We start from the raw sequence: 12768 nt of genomic DNA, 5'->3' as shown, positions 1-12768 counted from the left end.
TTGTATCGTCTCTACTTCGACCATCAACAGTTATTTTGCTCCCCAAATAGCAAAACTCCTTTACTACTTTAAGTGTCCCATTTCCTAATCTAATTCCCTCAGCATCACCTGACTTAATTCGATTACATTCCATGATCCTCGTTTTGCTTTTGTTGATGTTCATCTCATATCCTCCTTTCAAGACACTGTCCATTCCGTTCAACTGCTCTTCCAAGTCCTTTGCTGAATAGAATAGGGAAAGGTATAGTAAAGCCAGGCGGGTGGATGGGTTGGAAGTAGGGGACAGAGTATTTTCGAAAAACTTCCACAGGCAAGGTCAGGGCAGCGGAGGGATTGCAGAGAAGTTGTTGCAGAGATTTGTGGGACCATACCTGGTTTTGAAGAAGCTGTCACCGGTGAACTTCCTACTGACGAATGTAAAACCAGGGCACATCTCAGCCAGATTAAGGCACCCGGGGTAGGTGACACACACAAGGGATCCAGTCACGAGAATGAAAATTGCTCCCCTCCAGTTCCGAATTAAAGAGGGGGGGGTGGCAACGTGGCAGGATACTTTCTCTGTCCAGGTGACGCGTTTTGCGGCGTGCTGCTTGTCCAGCGCCCTCTGCTTAGGACGGCCGCCGCTCGCTTGGCTCAGCAAACTCGGTCGGCGGCAGTGAGAGAGGGAAGCACCCCGAGTAGTCAGTAGGCGCTCGGTGTACTGCGGGGACGGCGAGCGGAACTGGGCTGCGGAGGCAGTCGCCGCTCGACACAGGCTCTGAGGTGTGGTGTTGATCTGTTATTCTGCGCAACGGATTAATCTGAGATGTGTGGCTCCTACAAGATGCAATTTCCACCCCCACACTACTACAGAAGTCATACAGACGCTCCTAACGTTCTAAAGAGAAATGCCTGAAAAACTTTCAGCAATAAATATCTTATGGAGTCGTCCGCTGTAAGGAAATGACACAAAAATTCACAAAATTTCTTACGTAACTAGTGGGATACTTGGGTACTGGAGTAGTGCTAGTAAGTGTAAGAAAAACATGAAACTAACGAAAGTTATTATTTATTTTGCAAAAATTCTGAGAAATCACAATGGCACTTTTCGTTATGAATTGAACAAGTTATATCCTGGTTCTTTTCGGAATGTGAGGGTACCTCTCAAGGGTAGGATTCGCTAATGAAATTTCTATACAAAGTCTAAAATGGTTGTTGAGTTGGCAGAATGGCAGAGAGGCGCGCCTACTCAATTCGAATAATTATCCTTTAGAATGTTGCTAGGTACGGTCGAGGCTGTCGCGTGTGAAATGCAGTGAAGTGTACTGTTGTGGAGGAAATATGGGGCTCGCAATAGCTGTAGCGCACAATACCGTAAGCTGCGATGCCTGCTGTCTGCGCCGCTCGCTGCTGACAAATAACATAACTCTCGTTCTATCTGGATTGACCTTCGCCAATCAAACTCTCCCTATACCTTGATGAAGTCAAGGAGTCCTATTCGCCCCTAGTCTAACTATTGGCGTGGTACACCCGTCAGATAACCAGTCCACCGCGATGCCACTCAAAATTCGCTCGCAGGTGTTTAACACTCTGTCCATTCACACCGCACAATAAGTGTGTCGGCCAAAACAGAGAACAACGCTTAATTGCAAGGATTCAATATAGACTAGCACTTCGATTCGCTCTCGACAGAGCTGCTCTCCCAGAGAAGTACTGAGGAGAGACTTGTCCCTCGCTCCAAGAGCGACGACAGAACGCCGCCTCTCCACGCCAGATGTGAAGGAGTATATCTGTCGGTCTCTTCCATTATTCCTTCAGCTCAAGGCGTCAGAAATATCGTCTGCCAATCAGCATTACCCTTCTAAAACGGGAGAATGACGTTTCGTTTAAGGTGACCAATCCGGAAACCTATAGCATTGACGATTGGCGTTTGCTGTCTCCCTGTGAAAATATCTGAAATTGCATGCTATGTGTAAAGAATGCGTAGGCTGGCCACTTGCACACAATGTAGCGGAATTTGCTTTTAAGCCAAACACGGTATTGTTCCCCCCTTTCACTCGGGCCCACGCTGTCCGCTACACGGGCAGTCACTGGCCGACATAGGCTGGGTTGTCCTCTGAAGGGATCGGCGTCCCGTTGTGAGGTTTCTTTCCCAAACTAAAAGCTTCTGTGACCGTCATGTCTAGAATGTACGTGTGTACGCCAGCCTCGAGTATTTCAACTACGGTGCGTTTACATGTTAATTGCATATTGTTTACATGAATTCATACAACATTGACTTTATCTTATCGAGTTTGGGTTCAAATGAAGTGTCTTGATGTGCAGAATATAATTGTGAGGGCGGAATATGTAAGCAATGAAGGTCAGGAGACCACGACGTCGTACAAGGCTCTATTTAACACATTACCAAATACCATCGGGTTTCATATAACTAAGTACAAGGACCAGTAATACACACATTTTCATTGTAGCTTAATACTAATGGCCTACATTATTACGAATGTTAGACAGTTCATAATGGTCAACTCATGTGAATGATGTGATGTGTGTGATGAAGTTTCCGGAGATTCACGTCTGGCACATTTTCATATGTATTTGTACAGCTTGTGCATGGCTGGATGCTACTAATGAAATTTCTGTTCCATGAATGGATCCGGGGTGACAGGTTGAGTTGACAAGAAGCATCCGTGACGGCTTTCATAATAATTTTGGTTACTGCCTCCAGACTGTCAGGTGCTTTTCTTAAATGGTTGACCAAAAACAAAGTAACCGTCTGGATCATCATCATTTTTTGCCGGAATTTCTTTCAATACCCATACAAGCTATAGTTCACTGTTCTCAGTTCCTTTGTCATTACCCTTTGTCTTCTTCAGCCTCAAGGGCTTTAATATCCGAGTCTCAATTTGGTTCTTCAGTACGCTCAATTCTTGGGCTTACTGCGTTATTTCATCTGAATTCAGACTATCATACAAGAAACAGAAGCTGCTCGAAGTAGATATAACTGAATTTTCGTGTAGCACCTGAGTAGCTTTTCGAACTGCAGACTTTTCGATACTCTTTCACAAGTTCATATGTCAGATATTTCCATTTCTTTTGCAACATCAGACCTACAAAGATACGTATGTAGTGTTTTAACTATCTGGCTTCTGGACGCTCTTTCGCTGGTATTCACCGTGGCTCTCGGCTGGGAACAGCTGCAGTCAGCGAAACTGTGCAAAGAGTTTGCAGAGCAATATGGCCGAGCGGTTCTGGGTGCTACAGTCTGGAACCGCGCGACCGCTACGGTCGCAGGTTCGAATCCTGCCTCGGGCATGGATGTGTGTGATGTCTTTAGGTTAGTTAGGTTTAAGTAGTTCTAAGTTCTAGTGGTCTGATGACCACAGCAGTTGAGTCCCATAGTGCTCAGAGCCATTTGAAACATTGTTTGCAGAGCGATGCCTTCCGCAAGCGACGGCAGAGGCTTCAAACTTTCGTCATATTGTTGGAGCTACAGATGCAAAACATACCTGTGTATAAAATCACGCATCAGAGTATCACTTTATTACACTTACAGAAATATTTTCATTACTTTTGATGGCACTGCGTGACAGCAACTATAAATTACATATACAGCCGTTGAGGCATATGGAAAATGTAGCGATTTGTCGATTTTGAAAGATTCGTTCTTGTACACACACTTGACACATGGGAATTTAGCAGTATTTAATGTAGAGGAAATAAAATGTATTCAAGGCAAAATTCCATATTTCAATATTGGTGCTGAAGCATTCAGCCTACCTGATCGTGTTTAGCTGCTACACCACGAAGATGACGTGCTGCAGACGCGAAATTTAACCGACAGAAAGAAGATGCTGTGATATGCACATGATTAGCTTTTCAGAGCATTCACACAAGGTTGGCGCCGGTGGCGACACCTACAACGTGCTGATATGAGGAAAGTTTCCAACCGATTTCTCTTACACAAACAGCAGTTGACCGGCGTTGCCTGGTAAAACGTTGTTGTGATGCCTCGTGTAAGGATTGTAGCCAATCGCGATTGCGGTTTATCGTATCGCGATATTGCTGCTAGCGTTGGTCGAGATCCGATGACTGTTAGCAGAATATGGAATCGGTGGGTTCAGGAGGGTAATACGGAACGCCGTATTGGATCCCAACGGCCTCGTATCACTAGCAGTCGAGATGACAGGCATCTTATCCGCATGGCTGTAACGGATCGTGCAGCCACGTCTCGATCCCTGAGTCAACAGATGGGGACATTTGCAAGACAACAACCATCTCCACGAACAGTTCGACGACGTTTGCAGCAGCACGGACTATCAGCTCGGAGACCATGGCTGTGGTTTCCCTTGACGCTGCATCACAGACAGGAGCGCCTGCAATGGTGTACTCAACGACGAATCTGGGTGCACGAATGGCGAAACGTCATTTTTTCTAATGAATCCAGGTTCTGTTTACAGAATGACGATGGTCACATCCGTGTTTCGCGACATCGCGGTGAACGCACATTGGAAGCATGACGGTATGGGGTGTCATTGGTTACAAGTCTCGGTCATCCCTTGTTCGCGTTGACGGCACTTTGAACAGTGGACGTTAAATTTCAGATGTGTTACGACCCGTGGCTCTACCCTTCATTCGATCCCTGCGAAACCCTACATTTCAGCAGGATAATGCACGACCGCATGTTCAGGCCATGTTCGGGCCTTTCTGGATACAGAAAATTTCGACTGCTGCCCTGGCCAGCACATTCTCCATATCTCTCACCAATTGAAAACGTCTGGTCAGTGGTGGCCGAGCAACTGGCTGGTCACAATACGCCAGTCACTACTCTTGATGAACTGTGCTATCGTGAAGATGCTGCATGGGCAGCTGTAGCTGTTCACACAATCGGATCTCTGTTTGACTCAATGCCCAGGCGTATCATGGCCGTTATTACGGCGAGAGGTAGTTATTCTGGGTACTGATTTCTCAGGATCTATGCACCCAAATTGCGTGAAAATGTAATCACATGTCAGTACTAGTAAAATATATTTGTCCAATGAATACCCGTTTATGATCTGCATTTCTTCTTGGAGTAGCAATTTTAATGGCCGGTAGTGTATGAACAATTTCCAATAATTCCACGACAGTGTGAACGTCTAGGGTATAAGGAAAAGTACAGGCATTCAAGAGAGGGCAAAAGCTGGTGCTTGCACTTGTAAGGTGTCAGGCAAATCCAACGCCTTCCATGAAAACCCTGACATGATAAGCAAATCCAGTAGTATGCCACATAGCTCCGATTATATCGTTACATTAAATTAACCAAAGTAATACGAGTAACGAGTGAGCAAATGGAATACCACAGACTAACACAAGAATGCCTAAATGCATGTCATACCTTCCCACCATGAGACAGACGCAGTTCCGAGGGGAGAAACGAGAACAGAAGCCGAGAGCAGAATCGTGTTAAGCTGGAAGGCCCTACGATAAGGGACGGACACCCACGTCGCCAGCTAACCGCTAGGACCACACCCCAGCCGCAAGTTTTAGCGTGAGACTTTTTCGTGTCTCTGTTACGTCAGGACCACCCCCCAGCCCAGGTTAAAAGCTAGAGCCCTCCAGAAGAACAGTATAGATCTTACGATAACACAAAAAGGGCCACCCCAGCTGCAAGTTTTAGCGTGAGACTTTTTCGCGACTCTGTTACGTCAGGACCAACCCCCAGCCCACGTTAAAAGATAGAGCACTCCAGAAGAACAGTATAGATCTTACGATAACGCTAAAAGGACCACACCAGCTGCAAGTTTTAGCGTGAGACTTTTTCGCGTCTCTGTTACGTTGCAAACTTTAAAAACATTGCCCCACCACGAAAAGTATAACGTTTCTCATTGGATAGACAGAATTTTTGTAGGCGGAGCTTAAGGTTAACATTGAGACCCTGATTGGTCAGATGGAAACACAGCCAGATAGTTTTTTTAAACCAACTTCGGTAAATTGTAGTAAGGAGAAGTTAGGAGAGAGTTGCTTCCGAGACGGCGAGGTGAGAGGAGCTGTACTGCCAGCCGCCCCCTGACGAACACCGACAAGGTAATGAACGCACGCGATGCCGCATAACAGTGCATAAAACTTCACTCAGAACTGCAGAAGTCTCATCTGTTACACCCCCTTTTTGCGTAATACTAGTGTCGATCGTCAATTAAAGCTCATGGTGTTTACATTTGCCACTTGAAGTAAAAGTCTGAAACGCGATGATTTTTCTGTTATATAGTTACTGAGAAGCCACATCAGCCACTGTAATTTACGACAAGTTAGATAAGTAATTAAAGATAATTGAGGGTCACTGTAGACCATTTTGATAGTTTTCTCTGTTGTGAAACTTAATTTAAACCTAGATTATAGATGTGATATGGCATAGGTCATCCTTCGATCCATTGTAGAACTTGGAAACCCATTCAGGGAATATTCGTTCACATTTTTGTTGAACGCAGTTGGTTTTTACCATCCTGTATTAAAACATTTCCTTTTATCAATAGTGCAATTTATAAACAATGTTTTGTGAGTAGAATAAAATTTCCAATGGTAAACTTAACTGCTTTTTCGACGTTATTTTACCAGCTAACTAAAAATAGGAAAGCCTTGAACCCCTTCCACTAAATTTAGTTAGTATTAAGATTCTTTTACAGGGAGTGCAGTGGAGCTGACGATGAAATCATTAAGTATTTGGTTATATCATCGCTAGTCTCACTGAACTCTTCTGAATTCTACATGTCATGTGTGGTCTGGCGTCTCCTTACCAGCAACAGGTCCCAGGTTCAAACTAGTCAATTCCCTAAAAAACACGCTCAGAGCGTCGTTGCGCGAAAGTGGTAGGGAGACACGATATAGAACAAACAGACACCACGCAGAATGTTAGACACTTTTCAGGGATGCTAGGTGCGATTTACAAGATGTGCATGATGCTGACCTACTACATTACGCACATCAAATTGCGTGCGACATATATTACAGTGATCCCAATGGAAGCAGTGGGCGTTTGTCTACATTGAAAAAGTGCCACAGAACTGGAACCAGAAGGCAGCGAAATTTCAGGCAAAGCGTCAATTTCATGATGCAGAAGGAACAGTAGAATCGTCATTTACAATTCAGATGAACAAACTTATCCGATCGTTCAATATGTTTTCAGCTCCGACCAATCTGGATTTGAATAGAAAATGCATATGAAACAAACCTTGGAAATTGGAGGTAGCAAGGGAGCTGTATGAAGATTAACTAACGTCAATGTCTTAACGCGTCCGTATACCATTATGCAGACTGTTAATCTGGATGGTAAATTGTCTGGAAAGCTATTTATTGTGTTCTTAGATGCTGGAGGTCCTCTGCTCCCCCTTTCATGTGTGTATGATCTTATAAGGGCAGAAGGGAATATTTACGTCACAAAAAACAAGTGTGGTAAAATGGGCATAAGCGAACTACAACCACGGTATGAGCACTGCTTCTGGTTAATATCTGGTGAAAATAACTTGATTCCCGGTCTCCAGACAAAAATCATACACCTTTAGAGCAAACTGCCCCTCCTGAGGAGTGTGTGACGTTGCTATTCATACAACCTGGAACCGCTGGACAATTCATCCTCTGGATGTTTATTTTTTCGGTGATTATAAAACATATTATCGCACTACCTGCAGCTATGTGTTAAAGGATAGCCAGTTTCATGACAAGCTACAAGACAGCATGCATTTGTGTGCATGCGATTCACATTCCATATTACTCTGTACACATTCTTTAAGGGTGGGTACCTAGCTGAAGTCCTGCACGCCTTCGATCTCGATGGGACGAAACTTTGTGATCACTGCGGCGCGCCATTTTTCATTCGGTGTTCATGGTCCAAATTAATGGTTTCTTTTGAACATTTCTCGAATGTCAACAATGTCCATGTTTTGAAGTGTAATACATACATCCCACACATAGCTGATATCTGCACCTCCCAGGGACTCATTTTCGATGACCCTCCTGATGCACATGGCGAGTCATTAGCAGCTAATATTTTTGCTGTCATAATTGTTAACACAACACTTTCAAATGAGCCTTACGAAAGATTGAACTTGTGACCTCGCTCTCAAGGGGTTCCTTGTCAGAGAGAACTGCATAGATTGGAGGTTTGTAGTCAAGTATGTTGCAAAAGGCTGTTGCTCGCAGCGGTAGGTAGAGCTGCACATGTTCATTAGGCCAGACAACACAGAAACTGGACAGCGGTTCATTGAGGGGCGCCAACAAGTGTCGATTTTGCTTCTTTGTAAATCTTCCGACGGTTCAGTGAGGCATTTGGCATGCATTGTGTACGTGGTGTAGTTCAGGCCAGAGATGGTTCTGAGTTGTTTGAGGGTGTTTTTGGTACAACGTCTTGGTTCCACTCATTCGGGCTTCCATGAATCTGAACCAGGATGCTCATTTCAAGAGGATCAATGAGTGTTTCCCTATCATCTCCCTCTTTGTGACAAGTATGCTGTTTACATTTCCATCTCACAAGATAACAAAAGCCGTGTTCACATGGTTCTACAGATAAACTGAGGTGGTGTATCACTTCTGGATTGGTCCGCTAAACCTATATAAACTATGTGGGAGTCATTTGCGAGTATGTGAGACTTGGCAGTCAATATTCTCGCAGGCTGGTAGCTCTACAGGATCTATTCATCAATGAATGACTTAAAAAAATGGTTCAAATGGCTCTAAGCACTAGGGGACTTAACTTCTGAGGCCATCAGTCCCTTAGACTTAGACCTACTTAAACCTAACTAACCTAAGGACATCACACACATCCATGCCCGAGGCAGGATTCGAACCTGCGACCATAGCAGCAGCGCGGTTGCGGACTGAAGTGCCTAGAACCGCTCGGCCACAGTGGCCAGCTGCATGACTTCAGCTATGCAGGCCATACCTCAAGAAAGTAATAGACTATCGGCTCGTATAGCTGACGCCATTATACAGGGTGTTACAAAAAGGTACGGCCAAACTTTCAGAAAACATTCCTCACACACAAATAAAGAAAATATGTTATGTGGACATGTGTCCGGATACGCTTAATTTCCATGTCAGAGCTCATTTTAGTTTCGTCAGCTTTTACTGTACTTCCTCGATTCACCGCCAGTTGGCCCAATTGAAGGAAGCTAATGTTGACTTCGGTGCTTGTGTTGACATGCGACTCATTGCTCTACAGTACTAGCATCAAGCACATCAGTACGTAGCGTCAACAGGTTAGTGTTCATCACGAACGTGGTTTTGCAGTCAGTGCAATGTTTAGAAATGCGGACTTGGCAGATGCCCATTTGATGTATGGATTAGCACGGGGCAATAGCCATGGCGCGGTACGTTTGTATCGAGACAGATTTCCAGAACGAAGGTGTCCTGACAGGAAGACGTTCGAAGCAATTGATCGGCGTCTTAGGGAGCACGGAACATTCCAGCCTATGACTCGCAACTGGGGAAGACCTAGAACGACGAGGACACCTGCAATGGACGAGGCAATTCTTCGTGCAGTTGACGATAACCCTAATGTCAGCGTCATAGAAGTTGCTGCTGTACAATGTAACGTTGACCACGTCACTGTATGGAAAGTGCTACGGGAGAACCAGTTGTTTCCGTACCATGTACAGCGTGTGCAGGCACTATCAGCAGCTGACTGGCCTCCACGGGTACACTTCTGCGAATGGTTCGTCCAACAATGTGTCAATCCTCGTTTCAGTGCTAATGTTCTCTTTACAGATGAGGCTTCATTCCAACGTGATCAAATTGTATATTTTCACAATGAACATGTGTGGGCTGACGAGAATCCTCACGCAATTGTGCAATCACGTCATCAACACAGATTTTCTGTGAACGTTTTGGCAGGCATTGTTGGTGATGTCTTGATTGGGCCCCATGTTCTTCCACCTACGCTCAATGGAGCACGTTATCATGATTTCATACGGGATACTCTACCTGTGCTTCTAGAACATGTGCCTTTACAAGTACGACATAACATGTGGTTCATGCACAATGGAGCTCCTGCACATTTCAGTCGAAGTGTTCGTACGCTTCTCAACAACAGATTCGGTGACCGATGGATTGGTAGAGGCGGACTAATTCCATGGCCTCCACGCTCTCCTGACCTCAACCTTCTTGACTTTCATTTATGGGGGCATTTGAAAGCTCTTGTCTACGCAACCCCGGTACCAAATGTAGAGACTCTTCGTGCTCGTATTGTGGACGGCTGTGATACAATACGCCTTTGTCCAGGGCTGCATCAGCGCATCAGGGATTCAATGCGACGGAGAGTGGATGCATGTATCCTCGCTAACAGAGGACATTTTGGCTCTGAGCACTATGGCACTTAACTTCTTTGGTCATCAGTCCCCTAGAACTTAGAACTACTTAAACCTAACTAACCTTAGGACATCACACACATCCATGCCCGAGGCAGGATTCGAACCTGCGACCGTAGCGGTCTCGCGGTTCCTGACTGTAGCGCCTAGAAACGCTCGGCCACTCCGGCCGGCGAGGACATTTTGAACATTTCCTATTACAAAGTGTTTGAAGTCACACTGGTACTTTCTGTTGCTGTGTGTTTCCATTCCATGATTAATGTGTTTTGAAGAGAAGTAATAAAATGAGCTCTAACATGGAAAGTAAGTGTTTCCGGACACATGTCCACATAACATATTTTCTTTCTTTGTGTGTGAGGAATGTTTTCTGAAAGTCTGGCCGTACGTTTTTGTAACGCCCTGTATAATGGACTCTCCTGGTCATCTAGTTGAGGTCATTATTAAGATCAGAATAGGTTCTGAAGGTGCTGGCATACTGTCTCCTAGGGGCTGACCAATGTGGTGTTCAGTGTGGTTACTGATGGACATTAGTCTCACACAAAACGAAAAGTAGAAGATAATATACGGAACAAATTTAAGAATAGGAGGAGAGGATTAGACGTACGATTAGTGGTCGCGGCCTTCGGTGGCGTACATACCCCTGTACAGAGTAGGAGTTGATGCAGTTGGCAGCGATGTGGCAACTCAGCTCCCTGGAGAGTTGCACGGCAGCGTCCACCGTCAGGCCACGGATCTTCTCTGTGACGAGGCCGCACTTCAGCTCGTCTGCGTGCCGGAAAGGTTTCATGTCCCAGGTGGTCGGTACCAGGCGTCCGACAGCTGGCAACGTGGGGGACGACTGGTCGAGGTTGTCGCACGTTTCGTACAGCTGGTAATCATCTGCAAAACGCGTTTCAGTCACCCTGTGGTCTGCAAACTGACTGCTCGGAGACACTGTCATCAGCTTTCAATCTGCATCAGCACTGCTCACCATTGAAATCGCAAGACCGTGAAAGCAGTAACCAAGAAATGACACATGACACGGTGTGTGCTACACTCTTACACAGAGAAATGATTAACATTTGAGGTGGTTGTTAACACCATTGTTGCGGCTTCCATTGAAGCCGACAGTGGTGTAGTTGATGACAACATCGGACACACGAGTTGCATCGCATCATCTTTTCAGACGAGTCCCAGTTCTTATCATAGCGTCACTGTGGACGTGTCAAGGTATGGAGGCTCCAAGAAGAGCAAAGGTTGCATTCGTCGGGCCCAGGCGACAGTTGCCGTCGTCGTGTCGACTGTCATTTGGTACGCAGTGTACAGAAGGTAACGTGGACCCTGGCCATTACATTCCTCAGTTCTTAAGACTGGTGTCTCTGTTGTGTCTTCAGGATCTCTGTGGCGCTATCTTTCAACAGAATAACTCGAGGTTGCACGTTGTCCATCGTGCCATGATCTACACCAAGATGCAGGGCCGTTACCCTGAGCAGAAGTTCCTCCAAATCTCTCTCTGTAAACATCTGGTCAGTGGTTGCCTCCACTCAGCACCCACAGAGCCCTGGCAGCAGCAGGCTGCATACCCGTGTCCTGTCATCCTAGTGCAATGTGACCCGATGCCCAGCCAGATAAGAAATGTTCTTGGTGATACAGGTGGCAGCACTATGTACTAAATTTTGCATCCTGTATACCCCAACCAACTGTGAATGTAAGAGTCGCGTTCTGCCTACCATATGCTACAAATTTCGATAGCTCCTGTCTTTTCTGGTGTTACAATTACTGTAACGGTCAGGAGTGTACTTCTAAATCCACAATATAGCAATCACTGTGAACTGCTTGGGAGGGGTACTTTCCATTGTACTATACACTAGGGTGTCTTCCCAACATTTTAGCACATTGTGCACAGATGTAAGGAAAGAATGTCTCCTAAAGCCGTCGGCACACGGACCGTGCTGTCGAACGTCAACGTTGAGCGTGCCAAGTTCAACGTGCTGCTGAACGCTCAGGAACGATGCGACTTGTGCACACGGTACGTGGGCCCCAACGTGGTATACGCGATCGCAACGCACTCGCGCGTGAAATTCCCACATTAGCTCTATAAAAACGCAAATTTCCTCCATCGTCCACGAAAAAGAAAGTACCATGTCCAATCAATAAGGACACAGGCTTATAAAAGTTCCATTACAAACAGTGCAGTACAAAGTTGGAATACTTCTCCGCATAAGATAAACATTATTTCATCATTCCCACATTTTAGTAAAACCCCAAGGTCAGTCTTACTTGATCAGTGTTCCTACCCAGTAGCAGAATCTTTGCAACATGTGAATTACGAAGCGTAAAAGAAAAATGAGCAAAATATCTTTATACAAGTAGCGCAAGCTGTCCTGTAGATTAAGCCAATCGAACAAAGTCGTCCCTCAAAAAAGGTGAACTTATATTTACATAACATCAAATATTATAGTATAAACTTATATTA

At 45.3% G+C, this 12768-nt stretch overlaps 1 protein-coding gene across 1 annotated transcript in view; it reads right to left on the bottom strand.

The window, feature by feature from the left end:
- LOC124612257 overlaps positions 1 to 12768 on the bottom strand; it is a 59117-nt gene that overhangs the window by 36505 nt on the left and 9844 nt on the right. Inside the window, exon 2 of the mRNA XM_047140344.1 lies at positions 10952 to 11192. Within this exon, the coding sequence (XP_046996300.1) occupies positions 10952 to 11192 (241 nt within the window). The remainder of the gene's footprint in view (positions 1 to 10951; positions 11193 to 12768) is intronic.

Source organism: Schistocerca americana, chromosome 4, assembly GCF_021461395.2.
Source record: "Schistocerca americana isolate TAMUIC-IGC-003095 chromosome 4, iqSchAmer2.1, whole genome shotgun sequence".
NCBI classification, from domain to species: Eukaryota; Metazoa; Arthropoda; class Insecta; order Orthoptera; family Acrididae; genus Schistocerca; species Schistocerca americana.
This window is presented reverse-complemented; position numbering and strand designations above follow the sequence as displayed.